Source organism: Ciconia boyciana, chromosome 1 (assembly GCF_034638445.1).
Source record: "Ciconia boyciana chromosome 1, ASM3463844v1, whole genome shotgun sequence".
NCBI lineage: Eukaryota > Metazoa > Chordata > Aves > Ciconiiformes > Ciconiidae > Ciconia > Ciconia boyciana.
Window position 1 is genome coordinate 37,818,984 of NC_132934.1, and position 27,257 is coordinate 37,846,240.

A 27,257-nucleotide genomic window follows, 5' to 3' on the forward strand; every position below is an offset into this window, starting at 1 on the left:
ACATCTTGGTCCATCTGGAACTGGAGAGACTTGCTGGTCTCCTCATCGTCCAGCTGGGCAGAGAGCTTTGTGCTCCCGATGCTGCCTCACAGCCTTGCTTTTCAGAAATGGAGTAACCCAATGGACTGTGTCAGGAATTCAGCTAAAAATGTTCTTATGAAGACCAAAGGCTAATTTGCATGTAAACTGTTACTCCAAGCAAGTTTATACTAAGACATGGCAAATTACTGAGCAGTTGTACCAAAACAGCGATACAGTATTAATCCATTAGCACAGTACCCATCCAGGACTTTCTGCAGGACTAGTCCTGGGAGAGGCAGACCCATGCTGGCTGGGTCTAACAAAGCTCAGCATGGACTAGTCGTGATTGTTGTTTGCTTGCTTTTTATGTACCTGCGCAAACCATTCTGCGTGACTTACATTACCTTCGACAGTTCCCTGCCTTTTTCAAGACTAGCTGGACCTACTCTTGTGTGAGGGACTGTTACCTGAACCAGCCAGGACTGCTCCCTGCGGAGCAGCTGTGATCTATTGCTGGACCTTGAAACCTTGAAACCATTTATATACCCTTTAATTCCTTTACCCAAGTAGCAAGTGCTACAATTTCCAGTAAAGCCCCTTCCTGAAGAAAAACACAGAAAACTATCTTGTAACAGTAACTAAAGCTCCAAACTGGTGTTTAAGCACACTAACTCCTTTCTGCCTCCCCAGTCTTCCATGTACAGAAGGGACTGTACAACTGAAACTCATGCAAACACTTTTTAGAAGAGAACACCGTATTTAATTAGTCCTTTCTGTAGGTGGCAACTCAGTCTAGGACAACTCTGTAAGAGCTTCCCCTACGCAGCAAGTAACTCTGTATTTCAGCAATAGCTCTACTGTAAGATCTGGGTTCACTTCCCGAAGCTGGTACGTGCCCTGGGATAACATCCAGCTGTGCATCTCCTTTCCTTCTGCCCTGGTTTCCATATGCGTGGATTGGAAAGGAGCATGTGTGCACTTTAATAAGGTCCTTCAGTCTGGGCAACCTGGAACTGGCCATCAGATTTGCTGCAGACAAAACCTTTCTCTTTGCAGGATTGGGCACACATGAACTTGTGTCTTCTTGTAGACTTTGGGCTTGATGTGGTAATACAGAAAAAAAACCCTTCTGTTTTCTGAGCCAACAATATGTTTACCTACAAATTTAAAAAGAAATGAATGAAAAAAAGCTTTTTGGCAACTTATGTTTCTTGTTTAAAAGAATAAAATCCTTTCCATCTTCTGTATCATCTCATGTGCTCCACTTCTGCCTTCTAATTGTCTTTAAAATGCTGCATTCTAGTAACACCAGCACAAACAACAGAGTGCAGGCTCATCCATTCAATCGTGTTTTACATGAGAAGCTAAATATTTTGTTTCCCAAAATTAAAACAAAAATAACCCCTCTAGACCATGAATAAGTGCTGTGTTACATGTTTAACAATACCAGCAGCATATAGTGGAAAGCCAACTGCATGTTCCTTCTTTGCACATGCCCTTCATGCACTATGTGTAATAGAAAAACATTTTAGTTTTCTTCAATCCTTAAAGTTTTTCATGGAAACAACTCATTAAAATTAATGAAGAAATTTTACACTGTAAAATATATGGAGTATCACCAAATATGTTTCTGGCCCTGCAAGATCTAGTCAAGCAAAAGGAATAAAATGCTTCTCATCAAACCAATATAGAGGTTTATTAGAGCATGTTTCCATGTTTTAAATGTGCAATGGTTTCACAATTTCTTGTTTCCTTCTGTTTTCATTAGTGTGCCCTCATGATAACCCAAAGCAGCTGTTAAAAAAAAAAATGCATCTCCACAGATGAACAATTAAAAAATATAGGCTGTATCTTCCAATGTTACAGTTATGTGAAAAAACAAAACTCAGTATTTACAAAATAGCGTTGTCAATTTACTTACAGAAACTGTAGAACACTCACAGGGTACATTTATGCTGACAAGCCCCAAGTGTAAGCCTAGATTTTGTAACATATTTGGAACTGAAAATTATAATTTTGAGTCTGTTTACTTTTTTTAATATATTGGTCATTACCCAGCTTAGTTTTTTTATCAACATTATTCTACATTTGTTTTCTCGTCATCTTCTCTGTTTGAATATAAAGTGTAATACAAAAAGAATTCAATTCCACAAACATGAAAATTCTGTTAGTATAGCTAATTGCTTTTTAATATATATTTTATGTACATATAAAGTAGCAACACAACTAGAAAACTAGGCAAAGGATAGCATACTTAACTTGAAATATTTGCAATTTCAGTAACTGTGAATTACCTACTTGTGAAATATATGCAGTACATATAATGTGCACAAATACACACACACACAATGCCACTGCATGCATTTTTTTGAACTAAAATACAACTTCAGGTTCACAAACCTTCAACCAGGACTGGTGAGAGCTGTAGTCACATCTGTGTCCTAAGGGTGGTCAAAAAGATAGTCTGTTAAACAGAAGCCATTCCACCATGCTGTCCTTTGGGTTCTCCTTTGAACAACAACGGCAAAACATGAGACCAGATTGCTCTCCTGAAGAGCAGAAAATGATAACAAGAAATGTAGAGAGAAGAGCTAAGATTTTATTTAGTGACAACAAAATCTAATTTTTTTTTTTTTTTGAGCTATAATCTTCCCTATTCTTTGCCCGGAATAGCCAGTCATATGCCTGGGAGCTTCTGGAGTGGACAACAGGTTGAATATGATCTTATCCTGCATCTAGCTCTATTAATTTCTGCTACCATTATTGCGACAGGCATGGGGCCAGCACCATCCTCAGTGAAAGCCACAGCTGCAGCCCCAATTTCTTCTCTCCTCAAGCAATTAGAAAAGCAATCTTGTTTGTCTGGTTTTGGTGGGAAAGAGAGAAACCTGCCACTGAGGTTCCTCCTTGCAAATGTAAGTATGCACGTTATGCAGCCGTGCATGTGTCCCACTGCTCTAGCAAGCCAGCTGGGACTGCATCAGAAGTCCTGTGCGGTGCCAAGGGAACGCCTGGATTTCAGGACCCAGATTGCTCAGGAAAATGGAGCAGACAGGTAGCTGTACTTCTCAAAGAGATCCTCAGGACTTTAAAACCACACCAAAATTTATTCAAGGAACTTCAAAGCCCAGTTCCCAAGTAAAAGACATACTCCATGGAAAGACATAACAGGAGCTGTAGAAACTACAAGCTGTAGTTTACAAGCTGTAGAAACTACATTTGACTTGGCATGTATTGTGGTGAAAACAAGCACACCTTAAATGCTTTATAATTAGTAAATGTGTTGTGATGACTTTTTATTGCAGTTTACTGCCAATTTCGAAGTCTATATTGTCATGATTTGCCAAAAAAAAACCCCAAACCAACAACGTTGACAATTTTTATATGTTCCCAGAAGACTTGTAAGTTTGATTCTCAGACCTGTATCTTGGAATATACTGATTCTTCAGCTCTTACCAAATGGCCACATTCTCCCAAATTTATGGGGCTATTCGCTTGACAACCAAATGTGTCTTGATCCTAGCTGTCTTAGTGAAGAAAAAAGAAAAGATGCAATTCTTACCCATAAAGCAAGTGATTCTGGTAGTCATGATGAGTTTTCTTGGTGTATCTGTTTGTAACAGAGCTGAGCTAGTCATAGCTTATCATACTTATTTATCAATGTATTTTTAAAATTGGTTTTAAAAAATCAAGGTAGGTGCAACAACACCAAAAAAAAAAGTTGTATAACTTCCATCGACATGAAGGGAAGAGGAAATGTCACCCTAAAAATGAAACCCCACAATACACATACAGACATCGACAGCACTGAAGGATTTGCCTTCACAAGGGCTGTTAAATTTCAATAACTGAGAATTGCTATAGACATTTACAAGAGAAAGCAGTATGATCAGTTAAATTCCCAAGAATTCAGAGCCTGTGTAACTATGTTCCTGATCCAGACAGTCAGGACTTTCTCCCAACTCTTTTCTTTTTGTGTTTAAAACTAAATTGTGACCTTGCTCCTCTCATCTTCTTTCCCTGTGACTTTATCGGACAACCATGAGAAGTTTTAGGCATTAACACTAGGGAGCGGAGTTACCCCAACACATGCCAACTCCACTATTTTTACTGCTTTGAACCACAAGCAAACACCACATTTAGTATTTTAGAAACAAACAAACAAAAAATCTAAAATAATAAATTCTATTTAGAAAAATAATTGCTTTATTGTTGTCACACCTTCCTGATCAGTTGCCCAAGTCCTAAATACCTTTCAGAAAATAATTTACATGCTGCAGAATAGCTTATCGAGCAATGCGGCATATTTTGTCTTATGGCCATCTTGGTCATTCCTTGTTACCATGACCGGTGGTGCCTTTGACCAGCATCAAGTGCTATGCCGTAACCTTCCCAAGTGCTGTTATTGGGCTGCAAGCCCTGCCTGCCCCGCAGCCTGGCTCAGGTTGGAATGGGGATGAAGCTGGTTGATTTGGAGTGAGGCGATTCTCTCCAGGTGTTCAAGCTGTGGGTTGGGCTTCTGTTGTTGGTAAAAGAAGTCTGTCGCCTGCTGTTGCTGTTTGAATCTTCTTTACTCAGCGTCTGCTTTATTTTTTGGCAGCAAGGGAAGCTCTGTATGCAGTCTTGCAGGAGGTGTCCGCTGAAGAACATGTAGATCCACGGGTTACAGCAACTGTTCAGACTGGCCAACAGAGCCGTGACGGTAGTCGCAGTGTTTTCAGAATCTGGGGAGAGGGGAAGAAAGCAGTTTAATCATCAAGAGAACATTCACACCGTTCAGTCAATTGCTTAATTAACTGTTGGATTTATTTGCCTGAATAATTCTAGTTCTAAAAGTTGAGCAGCAGCATTTTAAATGAATAATGAGGACATAATCAGGAAAGTTCTTATATATGTAAGGCTGCCATTGCAGTCAACAGGAATTTGTCTGAACAGACTTTAAAAAGCTGTGACAGAAGAAGTTATGGGGCAATCCATCCAAAATAATGCTTTAGTCCCGTTTCCACTGATGTTCATCTATGTGTTGATAAGCTCATGCTTTAAATACTGAACAGTTTTTATTCAGACTTTTGTTTTAAAAGTTGGTTACCGTGGAGGCAATGGCAAAATTCCCACTGATTTCCCGCTGCTTTCAATACTACTGAATTTTGCTGTATGCATTTGCATGCTGAAAAGTGTTGAATGTTCAAGTAACTACTGGCTTGTGAATCAAATCTGGATTTCAGAGGTTGAACGAACTTTACTTAAGGGAAAATGGAAGTTAGCACTATGCAATAAAACAGCCATGGTCTTCTACCTTCAATAACTAGATAAATTATCAAATACTCTAAATATATATTTAGTCTAATCAATTATTAGTGACCTTTCTTTGTAAATATTGAATCTCCAAAGAAGTCTAATTGCTGTGTTACGCCGTTCCGTAGATTTAAAGAATCTCTTCAAACAAACCTACCAAATAAATACCCATCTGTTCAATTAGGTTTGCGTTTCTTTTGAAGTAAAAAACCCCCCATCTACTTGTCTACCGCAAGCCTTTATTTCTCTGTAGAGACCTGCATTTTAGACTTGACTGTAGTCCCATATTAGGGGCGATCAATGCTCTCACTACAGTAAGTGATAATTTGGGGATACTAAAAAAATAACGAGAAATTATGAATTCCAACATTTTGAGTTGCATCTTTTTCATTATGAGCAAACAGGGTGTATGTTACTATGTTGCCTGTCATTCCCTGTGTAATAACTTTTAAACTCCTCAATTATTTTCAGCCAGATTTAATAGAGGGACAGGTATCCCCAAAATACTAAATTGCTGCTGTTTCACGAGAACTGGTGGCTGACTAAAGGAGCTACTCGGAGGTGACTGCCCTATCGAGAGCATGGGTTCGGGGTGTGCTCAACCCCATTATTAGAGAGCAGGGAATGCACACGCAAAGCAGTTACAGGAAAGCAGGCTTAGTAAGTTCCCTGCTCATATAACCACCCGTGACATATATGTGCGTATGTTTAAGCACAAGACAGAAAGTTTCTGAAGTTTCATTCATCGGCAGCTTCAAATGGAAGAAAACGTTGCCGGTTCAAATCAACGCAGCAACTACTTCAGTCCCCATCCGCTAATTTTGCTCCGGATGAGAAGGCAGCGGCTGCTGCTCCTCTCCGGGGGCCCAGCCGCCCCCAGCAGCCGCTCCGCCCCGGCTGCTCCCGGGCCGGGCCGAGCCGAGCGCCGCTGGCTCCGCGCCGCCGCTCCCCGGGGCCGCCCCGTCCGGGAGTGCGAGCCGTGCCGCCGGGCGGCCCCAAGGGCGGCGGCGGCGGCCCCGAGGGCTCGCTCGCCCCGCCGCAGGAAGGCGCCTGCGGGGCGGAGGGCGTTTAGCCGCTGTTCCCCGCGGGCAGAGGGGCTCGTTCGTCGGGACGGCGCGGGGAGGGCGCGCCCCGCTCCCGCTCTCGGCTTCCGCGCCCCATCTCCCCCGCGCTCGGCTCAGGACGGCGCAGCGCCCCGGGCAAGCCGGCTGCGCCCCCGCAGGAGCCCGACGTGTGCCGGTGCGGCCGGGGGGAAAGCGGCGGCGAGCCCTCCCGGTGCCCGCCGGGGCCTCCCCGTCACCTACCGACCCAGGGGAAGCGCTGGTCCCAGACGGACCACATCTGGATGGTGAAGAAGGGCGCCCAGCAGACGACGTACGCCGAGACGATGACGAAGGTCATCTTGACGGTGCGGATCTTGGCGCGGGAGATGGTCTTGACGCTGCTGACACAGGGGGCGAGCAGCAGCCCCCGCCGCCCGCCGCCGCCGCCCGCCCGCCGCCCGCCGCCTGCCGCCGCCTCCCCCGGGCGCGTCTTGCCCCGGACGTTGCGCCAGATGTGGTAGCAGATGAAGCCGTAGCAGGTGACGAGGATGAGGACGGGCGCGACGAAGATGCCGCCGGTGATCCAGGTGATGTAGGCGCGGGGTCCCCAGGGCATGATGAAGTGCGCCCAGCAGTCGTAGACCTGCGAGCCGCGCTCCACCTCGCTGAGGGAGAAGATGAAGTACTGCGGGGTGCTGAGCAGCAGGCTGAGCGCCCAGGCCGCCGCGATCATCCCGTAGGAGCGCTTGGTGGGCTGCTGCAGCGTCTTCAGCGGGTGGCAGACGGCGATGTAGCGGTCGGCGGTCATGGCCACCAGCATGTACGCCGAGGCGAACATGCCGAAGACCTGCAGGTGCTTGACGACCCGGCAGAGCCCGTCGGGGCCGTGGAAGCGGTGGGTCACCTCCCAGCAGAGCTGGGGCAGCACCTGGAAGAAGGCCACCACCAGGTCGGCCAGGCTGAGGTGGCGGATGAAGAGGTGCATGCGGGACGCCTTGCGCGGCGTGCGCCGCAGGGCCAGCAGCACGCTGCCGTTGCCCACCACCGCCACGGCGAAGGTGACGGCCAGCACGGCGATCTCCAGCTTCGCCAGCTCCTCGTCCCGCCCGAAGGGGTCCCAGCCGCCCAGGCTGCCGTTGGGCGACCCCGACCACGCCTCGGGGCTGGGGCTGCTGCCGCCGCCGGGCTCCGCCGCCCGCCACCGGCTGCCGTTCCCGGGCGAGGGCGCGGCCCGGGGGGAGCCGGCGCCGCCGGCGAGGCGCATGGAGAGGGCTGCGCGGCGGGGCCCGGCCCGGCCCGGCCCGACCCCCGCACGCCCGCACGCCCGCCCGGCCGCCGCCGCCGCCGCCCGCCGCCTCCCCGCTCCGGCGGCGCGGAGCGCCGGGCCAGGTGCCTTTATCCCTCGCCGCGGGAGGCGAGGCGAGGCGAGGCGAGGGGGGAGCTCCCGTGCCAGTGGCTGCCCGGCGCCTGACGCCAGCCCCCGCCTTCCCCCGGCTGCCGCCGCCGCCCCGTCCGCGCCCCGCGCCCGCCCGCCCCCGCCGGCGCGGAGAGGCTCGTCCCGCCGCGTCCCCGGAGGGGAGCGCCCCGCCGAGCCACCGGGCCGCTCCGCCCAAGAAGTGCTGCTCTGCGGGAGAAGGGGGTCCGCCGCCCCTTCCCTGCCCCCGCGGAGCCACACGGGGAAGCGGGAAGAGCTGCTCGGGCTGAAAGGTTGCGCCCGGAGAGCTCCCTCACGGCCTCTCAAAGCAGCACTTAGAAGTTTCACTGAGAACAGAAATGCTGCCGTAAGCATGCCGAGCAGGTGGAGGTCTGTCAGTAGCAGTCTACACGCCCCCGGGCCCGCTGCCACCCAAGGCACAGGGGCCGGTCGGTAAGAAGCGCTGGTTTGGCTCCAAGAGAGATCCCATCATGGGCCTTTGGCATTTCACGGTGGTGCTGGGATAAACGCCTGCAGAGTGAATGATTAGAAAAAATAGCAGAGAGTTTGAAAGCAACTCACTAAACCTCGTGTTTTTAAAGGGGTCAGGATTTCATCTAGGACAATAAACGTCCTCCAGATGTTAGCATGTAGGTCTAAAAATCATGTTTCTACAGGTACAATCAAAATCTCCTCATTTCCTAGAGAGTTCCTGGCAGTGGGTCAATTAAATCTCTGTTTTAAACATGTTTGAGCTGAAGACTTCTCTTCCTCTTGGTAGAGTGGACTCAGTGCAAATTCTGGTCCCATTTCCAGGAGTGTGGATTTGCACCCTGATTTTACCGGAACCTGAATCTGACCCTTCGCTTAGAAACCGTTTCCTTCAGTCACACAAAAATGCATAAGATTACAACAAAGAAATATTACATGAGATGCCAATCCTACTTCATTTTTAATGAAACCCTCTAGGTCTACTCATGTGATTGCACTTAAATTTAGTTACAAAAAATATGTGGAGGTTTTCCTACTGGTTTTACAGGGAGAAGGAAAAAGGGTGAACAATTAAAGATTAAATCTTACTTCTTTGCTTAAAAAGATGTTTCCAAAAGTTTTGACTCCAGAAGAGTCTTCCAGCTTCAAGTATGAGAAGATGCCATGCTTCCGAACATACTAGAATTGTGCAAGGCTTTACCCCAAGCTTTTTGCCTTTTTCTGGACTTGTTAGCCTGTGAGAGGGTACGTACACCCACGCCAGCCTGTCGCTGCCCTTCCTTTGCTTGGGGGTCAGGGGCAGGAGTCTAGGAGGGCACCTGCTCCAACAGTGCAAATAATTGGCATGAGCTTTTCTGTAAAAAGCTGCAAAAAACCACCCAAACCTGGAATACAGATAAAAAATGTGGCTGTCTTAAGTTTCCAATAAACTTATTTCTTTAAAGGTGCCTTTGTTCCAAAGCCTAATTTTTATAACAGTTCAGTACATTATTCACAGCTTAGTGCCTATTCCGTCTTACGCTGTGAACATTACTGAAGGTATTGGTAAGAAATGAAAACTTTGTCAAGTCAAAAACTTTGTAAGTCAAACTCACATTCACACACACAGACACAGACACACACACACAGACACGGACACACACAGACACACACAGACACACACACACAGACACACACACACACAGAGACACACACACACACAGACACAGACACAGACACACACAGACACAGACACACACACGGTCCCCCAACTTTTCCACAACAGATCCATAATGTTACCTTAGCTATACATTGTATTAGACCTAGGAAACCGTACGAACCACACAACACATCAGTGTGTGTGACTATAGGTTTCAGGTCAAATACAGAGGGAAATTAAAGCCATGTATCACAAATCTCACAATACCGCAGACCTATCAAGGCCTCTTTCACATCCAAAGCGTCGTACCCTGCCATGGGAAGAATTCCTTGCCTGTGTCTCTGACATCTTTACAGGAGCTGAACGCTGCATAAATGAACGGCGTTACTCAGGAAGCTCTTCTAACAGGTTTTCTGCTGTGCAAACCATGTAAGAATGATAAAGTTCTATCCACTACTGGGTGTGTCATTCCATTAATAGAAGAGGTGAAAATTTCAGGTGTAAGAAAGACATATTTATAACAGCCAGACAATAAGATAAGGGTGATTGTGGTAGTTCAGAGTACCGAGAGTTTGTCAAGCCCACATCATCTCATATATCCCTTCCCAACCCATACTCGGTTCCTCTGAATAGTGTTCATAAGAATGTTTCCAGAGCAAAGGGCTGGAAACTTGCCTCAGCACCATTCCACTAGGCTGCACCTAGTGATTATGTGCAATGTTAAGCATGAAACCGATACTGATTTTTGCTGCATTGTACTCCGTCAGACAGAAGTAACCTAGGGCTAGTTTTTATGCCTTTTTTTTCCATTCCCAAAAATTAGTCAATATTGATGTTTTTATAAGTAATATATCTAATCAGGCTGTTGCAAATTTGTTTCTTTCAATAGACCTAGGTAATTCAGCGGAGAGTTTATTTATATCTAGGACTTCAAAAATGTCCTCCTGCTCTAGATATTAAGTAAACTCAGAGCTCTTGAGGTTTCTATACCAGTTTAATCAGCATCTAGTCTGATCTTGTTTGCTTAAGTCTAACAGTATCGGTGTGATGATACGGGAAGCCTTAGATAAGATGCTGTTGTTCAAATTAATCAGTATAGTTTTCACTTTTCCAAGTAGGTGTCCTTTATGAAGCTGAACGAGTAATGCTCTCCTATCTGACCAGACGTGGAGAGGGTTCCTCCGGCCCACAGAAATCTGTAACATGGAGAACAACCTGGGGAAAAAGCAGTTAACAGAAAACTTGTAGAATACCCTTCTAAAGAGAAAAATTGTCACTGGGAAGGCTGCTGGAGAAAAACTAACATCTTTGCCCTGTGATTCACCTGGAGCTCAGCTTGGAGCTGAAGTCTCAGTAAAGAAAATTGAGGTTGGTGTTACAAGAAGCCTTTATTTGTTCTCGCTAGGCATGCAGCTTTCTATAAAAATGTCTAAGAATGGCAAGGGTTTCTAGCGTATTCTCTGCTGGCATACAGGTTTCTGTAAAAGTGCTTAAAGGTTGCCATATATCTTTCTGTATGTTGAATTAATGGATGACTGAATGGCTTCTGTAAAATACTGAAAAACCTAATTGGAACATGACCTGGTTTGTTGCCAAATGCAGCTGTTTTCCATTCATCCCTTGCTGTTGTGGTGGTGACTTTTGCTGTCTTTAGACAGTCTTAGTCTCTTTTTCCATGGCTAAAGAAATGCTTTGAGCAAGTCAAAGGCTCAGGATTTTAATCCTGGGAAATTGATGATGATTTGCATTCTGCAAGATAACTTTTCACCAAAAAGTAGGGGGCTTTCAGCATAATCTTCTTCAGGAAAACTGACAGTTTTGAATTGTAGCTACTCATAGTCAGAACATGATTGTCTGCCAGGTTTTGTAAAGAGTTGCTCTAGTTGTTGGAGTTGCAAAAAAGTAATATAAGCAAAAAAAAAAGGTCAAGCTCTTTCATCAAATAAATTCCTCATGCAGGATGAGGGTTAAAGCACTGCTAAAAAAGGAGGCCTGTTTATTTGTAGAGGATTCAGCTGCCTTGTTAAATAGGACATAGATTAGATGTAGCTCATATCTACATAGATAAGAACAGTTGTCTCCTCTGATCTGTCTCCAAGTTTGAAGTATCTGTACTGCTCCCTTCCACATACACTATTTAGTAAGTAAGGCTGAGTTTGATAGCCCTTCCCAAAGCCACAAGACTTAGACACTGCAGATCCCAACCTTTAAAATCACAGCTATGGGAGCCAAGTATGGGAGAAAGCCTGTGTGCTGAGTGAGGGACTGCTGAAAGCTGGGGACACCAGGGAGGCAAGCAGACGCCCCATCCATTTACCATCCCTGGGAAGGAAATCTCACCTGAAGGCAGGCAGGACCTCTGGGGACTCAACACAGACTCCTGAAAAAATGCCTTGTTTACAACCTGTATTGGTCTAGCTTTATGGCTACCAGAGCAAAACTAAGCAGAGAATTGCCCCCAAACCACACTCAAAACAAACTACAAGTCTGAATTCAAGGTTCTGAAAAGGCTGTAGTACAAGACCAAGAAATGAGTAAGACTGAGGGCAAACTCCCACTCTGGAAAACATGGAATTAAGAAACATGCCATAGGAGACAGGCCTTCAGGATGAGCCCTCAGGATTCGGTTTGCAAAAGCCCAGTTTGTTGTCTGGAAATGTCTAAAGTGGCCAGGAACGTCCAGTATGGAAGGAGCAAAATGCAGTAAGACAGGGATGGTCAGATACAATTTCCTATGTGTAAAAATACTAAAATCTGGATCTGGATGTGGTTTCAGTTAATAAGTAAAGGAAAACTTGGAGTGTAGTCTTAAGGTTCCATACTGGACGTTAAGTGTGATATTTAAAGCAGTACCATAGAGCAGCCTATACGGCTAAATGTCACCAGAAGAAGCAGCATGTTGCCCTTCTTCTCCTTCATTGCAGCCTTGCTGACCTGGCTGATAGCAATCAGGGCCTTTGGGAGTCAGAGAGTTCAACCATTCCCTTGCAGAAATGTTAACACAGCAGCTTCCCAGCCTGGCCAGATTTGAAGGCAGTGAAGGAAATGGGCATTTGGAGGAACGATGGGCCTTTGCATGTTTATAACCTTTTGGAAGGAATGTACCAAAAACAATGGTGAAAGCTCCTGCCTTTCCCCGTTGTGTCACGTTGTTCAGACTTTCAGCACGTCCGAGGCACAATAAAATGTCTGAGACAGGTAACTAGAGCCTCAGCCAGCAATCTCTCATTTAATCTGAAGGATTAAAATCATGGGGGCATAAATCCACTGATTCACTCAATGCTGTCCTTGGCAGAAAAGGAAAAAATTAGAACTGAGCTTCCTCATGTTGTATCTACTTTGTGAAATGGTGTAACCTCAGACTTTCCAGACCTGAAAGAGGCTTAATATACATTTTGCACTTCTACAGATACTGCATCAGTGTTTTTGCTTTAAGCACATAATCAGTAGTTGTATCTCTCAGTTCTCTTATTTCAGAGACATTAAAGGCTCTCATTGATGATCTTTAGTATGCCTTGAGCCAGTTTTTAAATTACTCCCATGTAGAGTTTCATTCCATCTGTAACCTACTGTTCATGTCACTGTGTTAACACCTACCTTATGCTTCCTTATGCCTTTTACAATTTTTGATTCATCTAGGGGCAATTTAATAATGATTTTTGTGTTCTCTCCTAGTTGACATACACTAAGCCAAACCAAAGGAAAATATTTTATAAAGTTTGGTGGCAAGAGTAATCAGTAAAAACAAAGTGAAATGAACACTTATGGTTATTCATGTGATTTCTTTTTAGAAAACACTTGACATAGTGAGATGTGACTCTCTCACAAAAATAATACTAATAAAAATTCTCTTCAGGCATTGAAAGTAGTTGGAAGGAATACAGACAATGTATGCACGACTTAATTTTTCTGAGGGATTTAACTGCAACTGACAATGACACTGTCAAAGGATTCTAGGAAATGGTCCAAAATATTTGTGTAAAAGCTAGTCATTGTACAAAATTGCCTTATTTATCCCAGAACTATGCCAAGAACTGAAAGCCTACTGTATTTGAGAATACGCTGGCAGAGTGTTACTGCTTCATAATTCTAATTGAAAGACAGAGCCACTTAACATTTATGAAATAAAGGGAATAATGCTTCTGATTATGAAAAAAAATATTTTAGTAGTTATCCTTAAGAAACACATTCTAAAGCATTTTAAAATTAACTCATTTTGAAACCGTGTGTGTCAGTATTCTCATGGTGATAATTTTGAAGAGTCTGCCAATATGGAATATTGGTGATTAATGCAGAATATTGATGCAATCATTAATGTAAAGAAAACACCACGCAAATAATCTGTACTGAAAATATTGTCGCAGCTGCATTCTCACAAGCTTGGTAGTTCAGGGTGCTACCACCACAGTCATTTTATCACTGCTTTACTGAGAAATAGGATCCAGTCTTTCTAACAGACTGGAGGAGGTCCAAATGCCAGCTGGTCTCATAGATGCTTATGGGACATTAATTGTTCCAGTTTCTATGGGACTATCCTCTGTGAGACTGTCCTCTCAGTCTAAAGCCCAATCCTCTCTGGAACAGAGCTAGCTAAAAATGTTTTCATCAAAACGCTTTTTCATTAGAATGCCAGTTTGTCAAAACTGCAGTTGTTCATAGGCATCTGTATAATGGCTTTGGGGAAAACCTTTGTTTCATTCCAACGCATATTGCTGGTCAAAATTTAAAAGGTTGAGGGAGATAGAAAGAGGTATTGATAAGCCCAAGGGTAATTTTTTTTATCATTTCCATATTGTAGGCAGAATTTTCTGATGCTACCTTGTTGGCATGGTGCTTTGTGTCGCTGCCTGAGGAAACCTCTGTGGAGGAACAGGGTGTGCAGTGCAACTGGCTCAGCAGAGCTCACACTTGAGGTTATCCAGGTTTTGCTCATGGTGATCATTGTGCTCCTGGTGGGTCTCCAAAAGAAAAGGGCTCCAATCTGTGATTACCACAGCTCTACACAAAACTTTGATAATTGTATGGACTGGCACAGGCTTCTTCAAATCCAAATATAATGTGTAATGTCTAAGCTGTTCTAGTCCTTGCAGCTGCAGGATAAATTCCTTGAATGGATGAGACCTGGCAATACAGAGTATCTTTCATCATTGCCTTAGCACACAAGTTTAGGATCCTGAAGGTTGCAGATGCATTGCAGTCTTTAACCTGAGCTGTGGCATGCAGCATGTTCAACATGCAGAAGAAGCAAAGAGCACATTCCCTACCTGCTTCCAGTGTGTCTTCTCTTCTCACACCTGCTGACCCTACCCGAGCCAGCAACAAGCTGGCGATGCAAACAGCACAGACTGTCCTCTGCTCAGGCCTCTCCAGAGAAAAAAACAAAATAAATAGCGGTTTTGAGGAGGGCAGAGAAGGATCAGACATTGAAAATCAGAGAGAAGAAAGCTGAAATACAGGGCAAGGAGGCAGACGGATCTTGGAGCACAGTCTGCAGGGTAACGCATGAGAATGTAAAAGGAGAATCCAAGCGAGGTGAGGAGACGCAGCCCTGTGTCTCGGGCACGGGCACAGCAGAGATGCCTTGGTGCCTCGACCTTAGTTTCTCACATTGATGAGGTAGATTTGAAGCAGAAGCAGCAGAGAGGAAAAGGGGGAATGATTAATGGTATTTAGATGGTGCATTGAGTATCTTGGCTGCTGATTTCCTTGGTTTTTTAAATGCATGTGGGTAGAGAATGGTACTTAGCAGCCCTGGGTCAAATATGGCAAGACTTTTGTCTAGGTATGCAAATTGCTGCAAGTTAAATTCTATCATGGCAAGTACTTAGACGAGGAGAACTTCCTGATGCTAATTACTGCGGCTTAAGGGCCCTTTGAGGTATTCTCACTTTATACTTCAAACTATTACGGTTTATCATTTTCACTGCAAACAAGTTGTCTAGCTGACAGTTTTAAGTAGTCTCTCATTGCACTTCCCTCATCATCATATTTAGCAGCTCTGTATCATATAACATTTTACTTGTTCCTTTTATGACCAGAGGAAAATTTGTGTGTTTCTAGGATAAAGAAGGATAATAAAGCAATAAATTTTAGGGGATAGGAGGTACTAATGAATCAACTAGCATGGCAAGAGGGGAAAAACACTCCCATTAGATATAGCCAAGCTATAAGCCAAAGTATATAATTTTACGTCCAGTGAATAAACATTTTTTAATGGTTTCTTGGTAAGTTTTGCCATTACATTGCTTACGCTTAATTTGCCAATAACAGGATTAGTAAACCATGTGAAATGGCTTGTTTGGACTACAGAAAATAGGTTTTATAATTTTATTTTTCTGCCAGCTGTACAGGGAGGAACACAGGTTGTTGTAGTAGAGTAGCTAGGATACTACAGATGGGGCAGAGGGGTAAAGAGAATTTGAAACAGAATTCTGGAGTTAGAAGCCAGCACATGGAGTTTTCCTGAAATCTTCTTAGGCTTCTAGGAGGATTTATATATGAACCTTTTCAAAAGGAAAGGAGAAAAAACTTTTCATTGCATTTGTCCAAAACTAAAAATGAAATCTTCCTAGAACTGACCTTAAGGAAGGCTTCTATCAGCATCTGCTCCCAGTGGCCGCTCATGAATGCCTGTATCATTTACTGAAGAGTAAATGGCACTATTTCATACTGGTTGTGATTTCCTCTGAATCTTTTCTAACTGGTATGGAAATCACCGTGTTACGTATTTCATCTAGGGAAGCCCTGGGAATTACTAGGAGAGCATGTATAAGGAAGAGTGTAATTCATGTACAAATACAATAGCAATGTCATCCAGAACAAGCCTTCAAACATTGCACTGGTTGATTTCAAGACATTATAACCACAGGAAAGGCAGTAAAATATGTGATCTAAAACCATTTGTGCTCAAGTTCTTACAGAGGTCAGAGTTTGAATAAATTGGATATGCCATATGAAAAATTCTTTAACATTATGGACTTCATGTTTTAATCAGCTGCTGCTGCTTTATTTCAGTCCTTCCTGTCTTCTGTCTAAAACATTGCAATACAGCCTTGTATTTGATTTTTAACACCTACTTGTGAGAATTCTGATTTTCTCTACTTCTTTCCCCCTGAATAATATGGGCCATCATTATCTTATTATCTCAAGTGAGTTCAAGGAAATGCTTGTCCCTGTTTTGAACAAGTCAGCATCCTTCATCTCTTTCTGCTGTTATCACCACCACCACCATTACAAGAGGAGATCCAGTTAAGGAGAGATGATCTGATCTTCCATGGGAGGCTGAGTCTGTTATTTCAGGAGGGAAGTGTATCCCTGCAGCTGCCACAGAACGCACCTATTCTCTTGCCTATTGCTAGTAAAGTAATTAAACTGCCTATTACATTAGTACTTTCAATTAATATTTATAATGTATTTCACGTTGATTTGTACTAATGTTACTTACCTATTAATTCCTTGAATTGATTAAGATGCGTAGACTGCCATTTTCAGTTCCTGGACATGGTACGATGTCTTCAGCCATTGTAAGACTACAGCTCCTGCTGGAGTATGACTTAGTGTAGCGCCCTTTTAATAGAGCCTCCCCTTCTGCCGCTTCATTATTGCCTTGTGCATAACAAACATTTCTGAGTTATGGAACTAGCAGGCACCTTACCAGCAGAAATAAGAAGCTTTGTAGAGAAGTCTTTTCTGGCTGACTCACTAGAGAAACTCTAAACTTTCAGGATAGCTACGGAAGATAACAAAATCAACAACCAGGAAGGGTAAGTTGCTTAAAATGGGTTTTCAAGGGATTTAGAACTGTCAAGCTGCCACCTTACAGACTGAAGCAGTATGATAATCATGACCCAAATTAATTTGGGGTTATTATAACCAAAGAACCTAGCGCAACAAGTAATTAAGTCATTTAAATACATATTCTTTTGGTTTAATGGTTAGTGAAGGGTCTTTAGAAGATTTTTATTCAAAGTGTGAATTATTGCAGCTTTTTCAGCTCTCAGAAGGAAGCCTTGGATAGCTCTCTGAAATTAGCAGAGCTAAATCTGGCAAACTAAAGAACCAAGAGCTGGTAATGCAAGAGGTACAAAAGAATTCACCTGGTAATTCTAGAAAAAGGTTTGATCAGCCAACTCACAAGTTATTTTGTATATGCAACAAGTTCAGGAATAAAAAAGGCCAAGGGAGTGTAATCCCAAATTCAGGAAGACTCCCAAGGCTTACAAGATAGTGTAGTGCTGTCTCAGTCATCAATGAAACCCTAAAATACTAGCTGAAGTCCTTGGAATATAGTTTTTTACCTCTGCCAGCACTTTTGGAATAGTGTCACAATAGAATAGTAAAAAACAAATAAAGTAATGTGATACAGTTGTGAAAGGACTCTGTGATTTCCTGAAACAGTAGGCTGAAGAATGATCCAGGCAGCTGCTGCTAGTCCCACAACCTGTGTCGCTGACAAACCTTCATGTTGACAGTGCTCTAAGTCATGTATTTAAACGTGAAGATGCTGCTACTCTTTAGGCTTAATGGATTTGGATACCATCCATAGTATTAAACTAGTCCAGGTTAGACATTATAGGAATAAACATATTGGTGTTGCTGGTGGTGGTTGCTAGAGATGTGGCTGGCAACTCAAATGTATGACTGATGTAAAGAAATTCATCATCAGTGAGTGATTCTGGACAAGACACTGGTCACATATTTTGGATACAAGAAATCCTGGAAAAGACTACCTGAAATACTGAGAAGTTTTCATCTCAATTCCTTCTCATCCTGAAGGACTGGCCGCAATCAATCTTAAAATACCACACAGATTTTCATGGTGCATCATGCCATCTACTCCTCATTCTCATATGCCATTCAATAAGCAAGAGCATTAAACGTTTATAGCACCCTGCCCACATCAGCACCCAAACTGTTTGCAACTTGGGTGTTTCCTACAGCAAATTCATGTTTGTCATGACTACATTGCAAGACAGAGATTTAAGTAGCTACATCAGCTATGTGCAGCACTTAAAGAGTATTGCTGGAGCTCTGAAAAGGAGTATATAGCAAGTCCACATGTACAGTTCAGGAAAATCTCTCTTTAGCAAGGAACTGGGACCTTTCATTACAGTATTCTGTGGTTTGGTATCAGATTCATTTACTAGGAAATGTAAGGCCTTGACATTCTCCCAGCTCTACATTCCTATGATCTTGTACTAAAATATTCTGATGCTTGATTATAAGCTGATTATAATAACTCTGATTATAATAACTTGCTTTCACATTATTTTTGATTGCTTATTTTATTCCAACTAATTCAAAAAAGTTTTAGCTTTGTATTATACTAGAACAGGCTAAGCATTGGGAAGGTAACATTTCATTTTCCCATAAAACTCATTGATATATACAGACTTGAAAATTTTGCTTCTATGACACATTTTGTTGCTACTTTCCATATCGTAATCTTTTATGATTTGTTTAGAAAATATATTAGTAAAGAACATTTGCTTCATAAAAATATGTAAGAGAGATCTTAATTTGCAAATTGAATGCAACCTGCAAATAGCAGGCTGTAAATCAGTTACTTTTGGTCTTGAGGTATCTTGCTCTTTTTCTGTTTTTTTTAAGATGATATCAGCTTCTTACATCAATAAAATGTGATAGGGAGTGGAAAGACTTTTTAGGAAAGTCTTTAGATTTTAAAAGACTACAGGAAAAAATTTTTACCAAACTCAAAGAGATGAGAGCCAGAGCCACATTTTCAAAGGCTTTAAAAATTTGGAGCAACTACTCAAGTTTAAAACCCTGAGATCTTGATTACTAATGAAAGATTATTCTGAAGTTGCTATACTTTCTGAAGAATCTAGAAGTGTTTGGACTCACTTAAACCAGAATTTTAAGTTTTAATAATTTCCAGCAGAACTGTAAAAGATCGGAATAGGGAAAATGCTAAGCTTAAAGCATTCTAAGAATTTCCTGTTGCAAGGATAAAGGCAGTATAACCACTAACTTGAGGAAAAATTACAAGTCTGGTGAATATATAGTAACAGACTGCATATTCATGAGCTTTCCATGGAGGTACTGAACTACTGAAAGAAGGACAAAAAAGGACTTTTTAAAATCAAGCCAAGCTATAAGATCAATATAAGCTTTCAATTCCCAAAATACTGTGAGAAGAAAAGGTACAGAAACTCCAGAGCTAAAAAAGTGATTCTTCATTACACCTTCTCCTCTTTACCCAACCTGTTTCTACAAGGAAGGCAGGAAAAGAGAGGACAGCTATGGAATGTCAAGATGAGACAAATACCTAAGCTGGCAATATTCTTGAGCTCAGAGGTATCAGTTAGACTGCAACATCCCAGAGGAGTTTGCCAAAACACAGTACAGCAATTAGGTTAAAGAACTCCCTTTAATAATTGTAGTATGATGTAAAAGACAGCGCTTTATTTTAAGCATCAATAGCAATGCCCATTAACAAAATTATATTTTGAAAGCTGACGTGAACTAACCTCAGCAGAAATTCATAGCAACTATTAATTTGCTGAATAAGCTCTTTGAATGTCTCCCTTGGAGTGACTGCCTTACACAGTTCCATAGATGCTTTGGAGAACACTAGTTATAACTAGCAAGTGACAGACATGTGCCTGAATAGGCATTCAGAGAGGTCATTAAGATTTGGTCTGCTCTTTCCTGCTTCTCTAGATGCTGCTCCTGCATGTGCTTTGAATAGAATTACTCTGCACTGCATTAACACATCCTCATCTGCCTGGCAGCCTTAATACAATTCCTATTGAAATCAGCAGAGAAGAACTCCAGATAAATTCAGAATGTGCAGTAAGGACTGGTTTAGTCTTCATAAATTTTAGCTTCTTTGATTGTACTGTAGATATTCTTTCAAGATGACAGCTAGCCAAATTAGTATTGGCTTGTAGATTAATTAAGCAATGCAGTCCTTCACAGCATTATTATGCACTTTTCTTTTATGCAGTTCAGCTCATCAATATGCAAGAAGTTTGATTTTGAAGTGCATCATGCAAAAACATTGCCTGATTGCTCTGTGTGAAGAGGAAAATTCTCTCTTAGGTATCCGTTACCGGGTTCACTTAGTAACAAAAGCATTTTTCTGAAAGGACTTGGTTTATCTGCAGAATGAGGCTATTTCTTCTGTAGTAAGAATAAACATAGATAAAAATTATGCTGGACCATACAGATCTCTTTAGACTTTCTGGAACTAAATGATAAGGCAATCCCCAAGGAACTGTTGTGCATATTGCACATTGCAATAAAACAAGCAGATACACAGGGCAATAGGAAGAAACAGAACGGGTTTTAATATAAGTTAAAGTCTCGGTGGTTTTGTTTCATTTCCTAGAATGTGAACAGAATTTTTTGTAAGTGCATTGGGATCTATGGATATGAAGTGAGCATTTGCGTAACAGGTAATTGCACGAGGTACAAAGCTAGGCAGACTGAGCCATCCCATGTATGTGCTATCTAATATTTGCTAAGGAACATTGCAGATTTTCTTGTGATACAGTGACCACATCCAAATGTTTTGTATGAGAAGTCTTGAGGAAATTAATTTCCTCAAACAAAACTAATAAATGTGTACAACCATTCCAAAAAAATGCATGCAGCATTTTCCCTTTGCTTCTCTTGCAAAGATTTCTTATCTTTCTGGGTTTGTAAAAAAACATACAAGGACTTGGAGCAATTTGTATATGCATTGCAGATGCCACGGGAGCAGCCTCCTTGTGTGCCTGCATTTGGCAGAAGAATATGTAGAATAGACCAAGAGTTTTGAATTGTTATGTGTTGTTTATCATTTGTGCCCTGATTCAAGAAGGCAGTGGGACAGGTGTCTAAATGCTCCTGGAGAACAGAGATGCTTTCCCAAGTTAGGAACTCTGCTAACCAACCCCTACATAAATGCTGTTTATTTTCTAAACTGACACCATGCAGTAGATAAGGAGCATTGTAAAGATTAAATGCACTTACAGAGATGTGAACTGTTTTCCAGAATGACACATGCCTAACATTTTGGGGACTGAACCAAATTTAGAAATAAAATGTCCTAATTCTTTTCTTGTGCCTAATACATTAACTCAGATATCACTTTATATAAGCAAGTGAAATCTGTCCTGTTTGTAATGTACAGTTTGCAGAATTCACGCTTTGATTTACAAATAAAAAATTCATAGATTTTGTAGGTATGAGAATATATTCTATTCAGGCATGGGAGTTGCCTAATAAACTGAGTCTGGAGACAGTGTATAACAGTGGATTTGAGAGAAGACAGTTTCTCCTTAAAGACTCCAAATCTGAAGCCCAGTTATGACATTAAGGGGCAATATGCAAGTATTTCACTCTTGATCATTTTAATAAGGCATAACAGCTATTTCTGGTGAAATCCACTTTAGGGTGGGAATGAACAGTGCTGCGGCAAAGGAAATGCAGGAGTGACAGGAGAGGAGACAAGAAACAGGCAAGAGGGAGGCAAAGACAATAGGGGAAATGAGGGAAGATCAAACACAAATAGAAGACATTGCCCATAATGATGAAATAGTTGTGGGTTTGTAGCTGTAACAGTCAAAGGATACAGGAGAAACAAGATTTGTAGGTGATATCATTACCAATGATTTATATCAGTTGGTTTAATAAATCATATTATCTTTGCCTACCAGTGTGGCCTCCTGTACTGACAACCACCAGAGGTAGCTGAAAGTTTTCTGTCAGAAAGTTTGGCTGGCTTGGGTTTTTGTCTGTTTGCTTTTGTTTGTTGAAGGTATATTAAGGAAATGTTCACCTCGAACTTTTTTCAGGATTTTGCGGAAAATCCTTTAACTTCACCCCCTCAAACTTTTTATTTTCCTGTGAACTTCTGGCAGCAAAAAAATCATTGAAAATTAACATCTCCTTTTGCTGAATAATTTTAATACATATAATTTTCCATTGACTATCATTGAACATGACAGTATTTATCAAGCAAAAAGTTTAAAATATCAGCAACTAACTTCACTCAATCAATGGAGATCATTTTCTACCCAAAAGGACTACCCTGGCTCACAACAACTTCTCTTCTTACTGCCTAACTGCTGTACTAATTTGTCACTATTCCCTACCACCACCTCAGAAGCCAAAGAGAAAAAGGCATAGAGGAAGGGGAACCACACTAAACATACCGAGAGCCATGTGTTACGGGTCCCGCTGACGGGAGCTGCACTGCAGCTTTGCAATGTCTCTTACAGCAACTACAGCAGGTGAAGCAACAGCTGCTGGAAAGTATTTCAGCAGCAACCAGATATGCCACCAGGATGCTGTCCCCAGTGCATATAAGGAACAAACACAGATGCGTGCATTCATCTCCCAAACAAGACTGATCCCATCAGGCACCCCTACTTTGCTCAGGGTTACCCCCAAAGCGGGAGGTTTCTTAGCACCTCTTCTCCAGTTCTGGCTGTGGATATTCTAAGCCCCAGCCATCCTCCAATGCTGCTCAGAGTCAGAGTCAGCTTCATCTGGGCTTTGTGGAGCCTCTGATGCCCTGGCATCCCAAGGAGGGAATGTCTGCACATGATCTGGCATCCTGGAGCAAGATGTGGTTCCCTGTGGATGATGTGGCAGGCTCAGGGTCCAGAGAAGACAAGGCTCAGAAGTGGTCTTCCCTGAACCACTGTATTTCTACTGGGACATTTTGTCCCCCTTTTGCCTTGGGATGTTAAAGGTTCTGCATGCTATCCTGCGTGCCTCCAGACACTCTCTTGGAGAGATATGTCTCCTCTGATAGATCTCCTTAGAAGAGCCCTCTAATAAAGGGAGCTTTTGGAAAGCCACAGCCTAATTAGATAGAGGCTTTCCTGGTGAGACGTGGCAGAGGGCAAGAAGATGACAGCCCCATCTGGCTCATGCAGGCACACTTGTCCTGAGCAGAGCTCACTGGGCTGTGTCTGAGGCAAGTGAGGCTGCTGGCACAGCAGCCCTCCAGCAAGACAGGGAGCATAGCTGGGAAAGGGAAGAGGGGCAGGAACTTCTTAGGGACCTCTTTGGATGTCCTCTCCTGCTTGACCATTTCCACCTCTCAGAGGAACGGTGTGCCCACAGCACCAGGCGGTTGAACCCTCCTACCAGCCCACGGGCCAGCACTGCTGCCCTCACATGCCTTGTCCCAACACGGGAGAGCGACCCACGGACCAAGATAGGTCCTCACACTCTGGGTTTTTTTGGATGAAGTGAGTCTGGAGTAATTTGTTCTTGTTTTGCTGCCCTTCTCCCTCACCCCTTTCCCTCAGCTGAAACGCCTGTGCAGAGGGCATGCAAAATCGTTGGTTGCTGTGGCAGAGCCTTTGAGGTGGGACAAGCTGCAGAGTTGGCTGTGATGGTAATCGGGAGGTGCAATGCGGGGATGGCAGCGGTGCAGAGCTCAAAGGATCCTGGGGGCCAGCAAGGCACAGAGTAACCCAGCAAGCTGATGATGACAGTAGCCCAAGCAAATCATCTCTTGCACAGAGGGGACAGGAAATATTTTGTGAGTTTGCTTTTGTTGTGTAGTTCACAGAGGCACCACGGAAAGCACAGGAAGAGAGCAAATAGCAGGGGGGAAGAAATTGCTGGAAGCAGGTGGGGACTTAAAAGTGAAGAGTCTGGTGGGAAAGGAGGGACTATGGTGGGCAGCAAGAAACTGCCTATCAAAAGTGCAGCAGAGAAAGGACACAGCAGGGTGAGGAGAGGCTGAGGTTGCACACATCAGAAATACGGACCAGGGGAGAGAAAATAGATCTGTTTCCTGACTGTTCTTAGGGTAATGCATAAAGGATATTGTGGCTTCCATTGCAGCATTTCCTAGGGCTGTGATGGCAACAGGTGGCTTCATGCACTTCTCGGAGGTGTCTGTTACTGAGACAAGGGAGGAGAGCAAGGCCAGAGTAGGTGTGCAGGGCCTGGAAGGCATTAGCAATGTTTCTACTGTGAGGTGCTTGCACAGGTTGTTCGGGCATTAGCAGTAACCTGCGCAGTGAGCACGGCACGTCTGTCCCCCGGCACCTGCATCCAACTGCCCAAATCTCCATTCTGCTGAGACCCTGCAGGATGCAGGGTCCAATTTCACTGTGAATGTGGCCTGGGCTCAGAAGTTTGTAGGACTCTTCTCAGGGTTGCTGCCAAGTAAACACGTAATTTGGATGCAGCCACCTTCCTTTGGAGGCAGCAATTTTCAGTACATAGATATAGGCTAAGCTTCTCCTGTTGGCCATATGGTCAGAAATCACTGTCAGGCTCCTTCTGGTTACTAGTATGGTTACAGACACGGTCCCCTTGCAGGCAACTGAGTTTATTTGGGAGATAATCACCCTCCGCTCCACCAGCTGGCTGATTTTAGCTCCTCTCAGCAGATCCCTGCATTGCTCCACCTGTATATGGGTCACCAGGCTCATTCTGTTGGCTCACAAGTGATCGCTTATGAAAAAGTGTTGCCTTGAACTTCTCATCGCCTTTGTCCCTTCTTCAGGAGTTGCAAAGGGGTTAAAATAGCTTTTGGTTAGTTTAGTGACTGTGAGCTCTGCTCTGTATCCCATTTGTGTCAGGGTGGAGCTTGGAGAGAAAGTGACAGCAATGTATGCACATACAGTGTTGCACTACTATAGCAGCAATTGCAGCAGAAAGCATTGCCTTACTCCAGATCACCCTTTCAGATCCTTTGAAAAGCAAGGAAGAAGAAGGAGAAAAAAGGAGATACTTTGTGAATGGCGGGTGAAGGTCAAGTGCACATGCACACAACATGCACCCACACACTTTCTTTCAAGTTCTTGTCTCTTCTCTTCTGCTTGACACATTGATCATGGAAATGTGTGCAGGACTCGGCTCACAGGGAGCAACCCTGCCGGATCAGAGAGGAAATACTTATGCCAAGAACACAACATTTCATCTCCTTCCTTTGCTGTTCAAGTAGGATTATGATAGCTTCTCAGTTAGCATTAAAATAGGCTGAAATACTTCAAGTCAGTGCTATTTAAATTAAAATTAATGTTATCCTCCTGCACTGTGGAATAAAACAAGTATTTGTCAGTGCTCTAGGTAGAGAAGAGCTAAGATCAAATATGCCCTTTGTGTGTAGAAACCCCTTTCAACATCAATAAATATAGCAGTCAATGCCTGCCATGTCCCAAATTTTTACGCAGATTTCTTCTTTCAGTCAATTTCAACAGATTCACTGACACCCAAATGCTTTGTTATAAAGATTGATAACTGCCACAGTAATGTGAGACAGATCCATCCATTACCCAAATAACTTTGCAAACAAGCACTAAGTAATATTTTAATTCCCTTACCAGTATTCCCGGTCATCTTCCAGTTCTGCATGAGCATCCCCAACCCAGGTTCCTGGGGTTTGAGATGCACCTGCAGTTTCTAGACTGTTAACACTTGTATGCATGACTTAGAAGATTTTAAGTAAAATTTTGTATTAATAACACCAGAAACATAATGGTTATTGAAAGACAGATTGTTTCGCACATAAAATTCCCTACATTTTTCTTCCACTAAAGTTACAGTCTTCCTTGTTTCTCCTCCACCACCAGAAAAGAGTTAACCTTTGGTTTTCTGCTATTATTACATACTGAAAAAATTAAGGTCTCCCTCCTTGTATTTCCTTGGCCTATAGCTCCTGGCTAATTCACCCATTCCCTGCCTCTGCCTGTTTTTCTGCTGTCAGGTGATAATAACCATTTTCCTGAACTGTTTTCTGGGACCCAGGAAACAAATGATAAACAGAAGCTTAAATCCATCACTTGTGTATTTGGAGATAGCATGCACAAGGGCTGGCTCTCATACTTGTCCCAAAGAAAAACAGGGCTTAAACTGTGACTAGCACCATTGCCAGAAGAAGAAATCTCCCAGCTTCAAATTATAGGCACAAGACATGTTTAAATCACAGAGCACAGAGAATCTGCTAGAAGTCTCAGCAAACAGCATCTCGCAAAACATTAGGACTCCTGTGCACCTGGAGATGGAGATTTTTGCACAGCCCAACCCCCAGGAGCCCCTCCAAAGGTGGGAAGTCTCTACACTGTGCTGAAGGGGAAGAGCTGGGTGATGCTTCTCCCCAGACAGTGTACAGCACCAGGAGAGATCTCAGAGAAACTGCTCACGGAGTGGAAAGGCAATGAAGGAAAGTAAAAGGAGCAATAAACCCACATGTTCTTTCAAATGCTCCTGACTTTTGTCTTGCAGAAACAATTGGGACCTGGATGCAATAACACTCCTTCATGTCACCTGGGGCTCTGCCTGTGGCCATCCAAGGGTTCAGCAAATGCGTTACCCATTTGCCATCAGGGCTGCCATGGAAGAGATCTTTTCAGCTGATTTGGTTGGAGCCCGGGGTTCAGCTCTTGCTCATGCCTCTCACGCTCTTACTCACTTCCTTTGGTGAAATCAAATTATCACCTGTACCTCCAGAACCACCCTAGTCCAGTGAATGGGACTGTGTTCGCCCCTTCTGCCTCGCACATCTCCTTGTCTGCTTTCAAGGGATCTTGCACCGAAGTTTCTCTGTGTGATCAAAGATGATAGAAGCAAGTTTCCCAAGCTTTAAAAGAAACTCAAGAGGCGCTGGACCATTCCTGTCCTCATTCATCCAGGATTTTGTTAAAATACTGAGTTCACACCGTGTTCAGTATTGGTGCCTGTCAGACCTGAAGGTTCTGCATGTTTATCCAGATATCAAAAGAAGAAAGCAGAACACCCTGGGCACTTGTACTATACTGCTGCCTTGCAGTATTTCTCATTTCCTTTCACTTATGTAGGAAACCTGTTTGAATTTTATGTACCCTTTCCACTTCATGACACCACAAACAGACAAGATCTCTCATACCCTTCAGTA

The 27,257-nt window shown here is 43.3% G+C and overlaps 1 protein-coding gene across 1 annotated transcript; it reads right to left on the bottom strand.

Annotated features, from left to right (window-relative positions):
- Nucleotides 1–4,461: 4,461 nt before the first annotated feature.
- Nucleotides 4,462–7,623, bottom strand: AVPR1A (arginine vasopressin receptor 1A). Its single transcript, XM_072877127.1, has 2 exons — nucleotides 6,621–7,623; nucleotides 4,462–4,745 (listed from the first exon to the last, which is right to left on the bottom strand). The coding sequence occupies exons 1-2, from the start codon at nucleotides 7,621–7,623 to the stop codon at nucleotides 4,462–4,464; spliced, it is 1,287 nt and encodes a 428-aa protein (XP_072733228.1).
- Nucleotides 7,624–27,257: the final 19,634 nt, after the last annotated feature.

Excerpts from the sequence above, each read along its gene's own strand:
- AVPR1A (XM_072877127.1), bottom strand. The coding sequence starts at position 7,623 with ATGCGCCTCGCCGGCGGCGCCGGCTCCCCCCGGGCCGCGCCCTCGCCC. Across the intron at positions 4,746-6,620 it reads CCAGCGCTTCCCCTGGGTCG|ATTCTGAAAACACTGCGACT; the intron begins GTAGGTGACGGG and ends CCCTCTCCCCAG.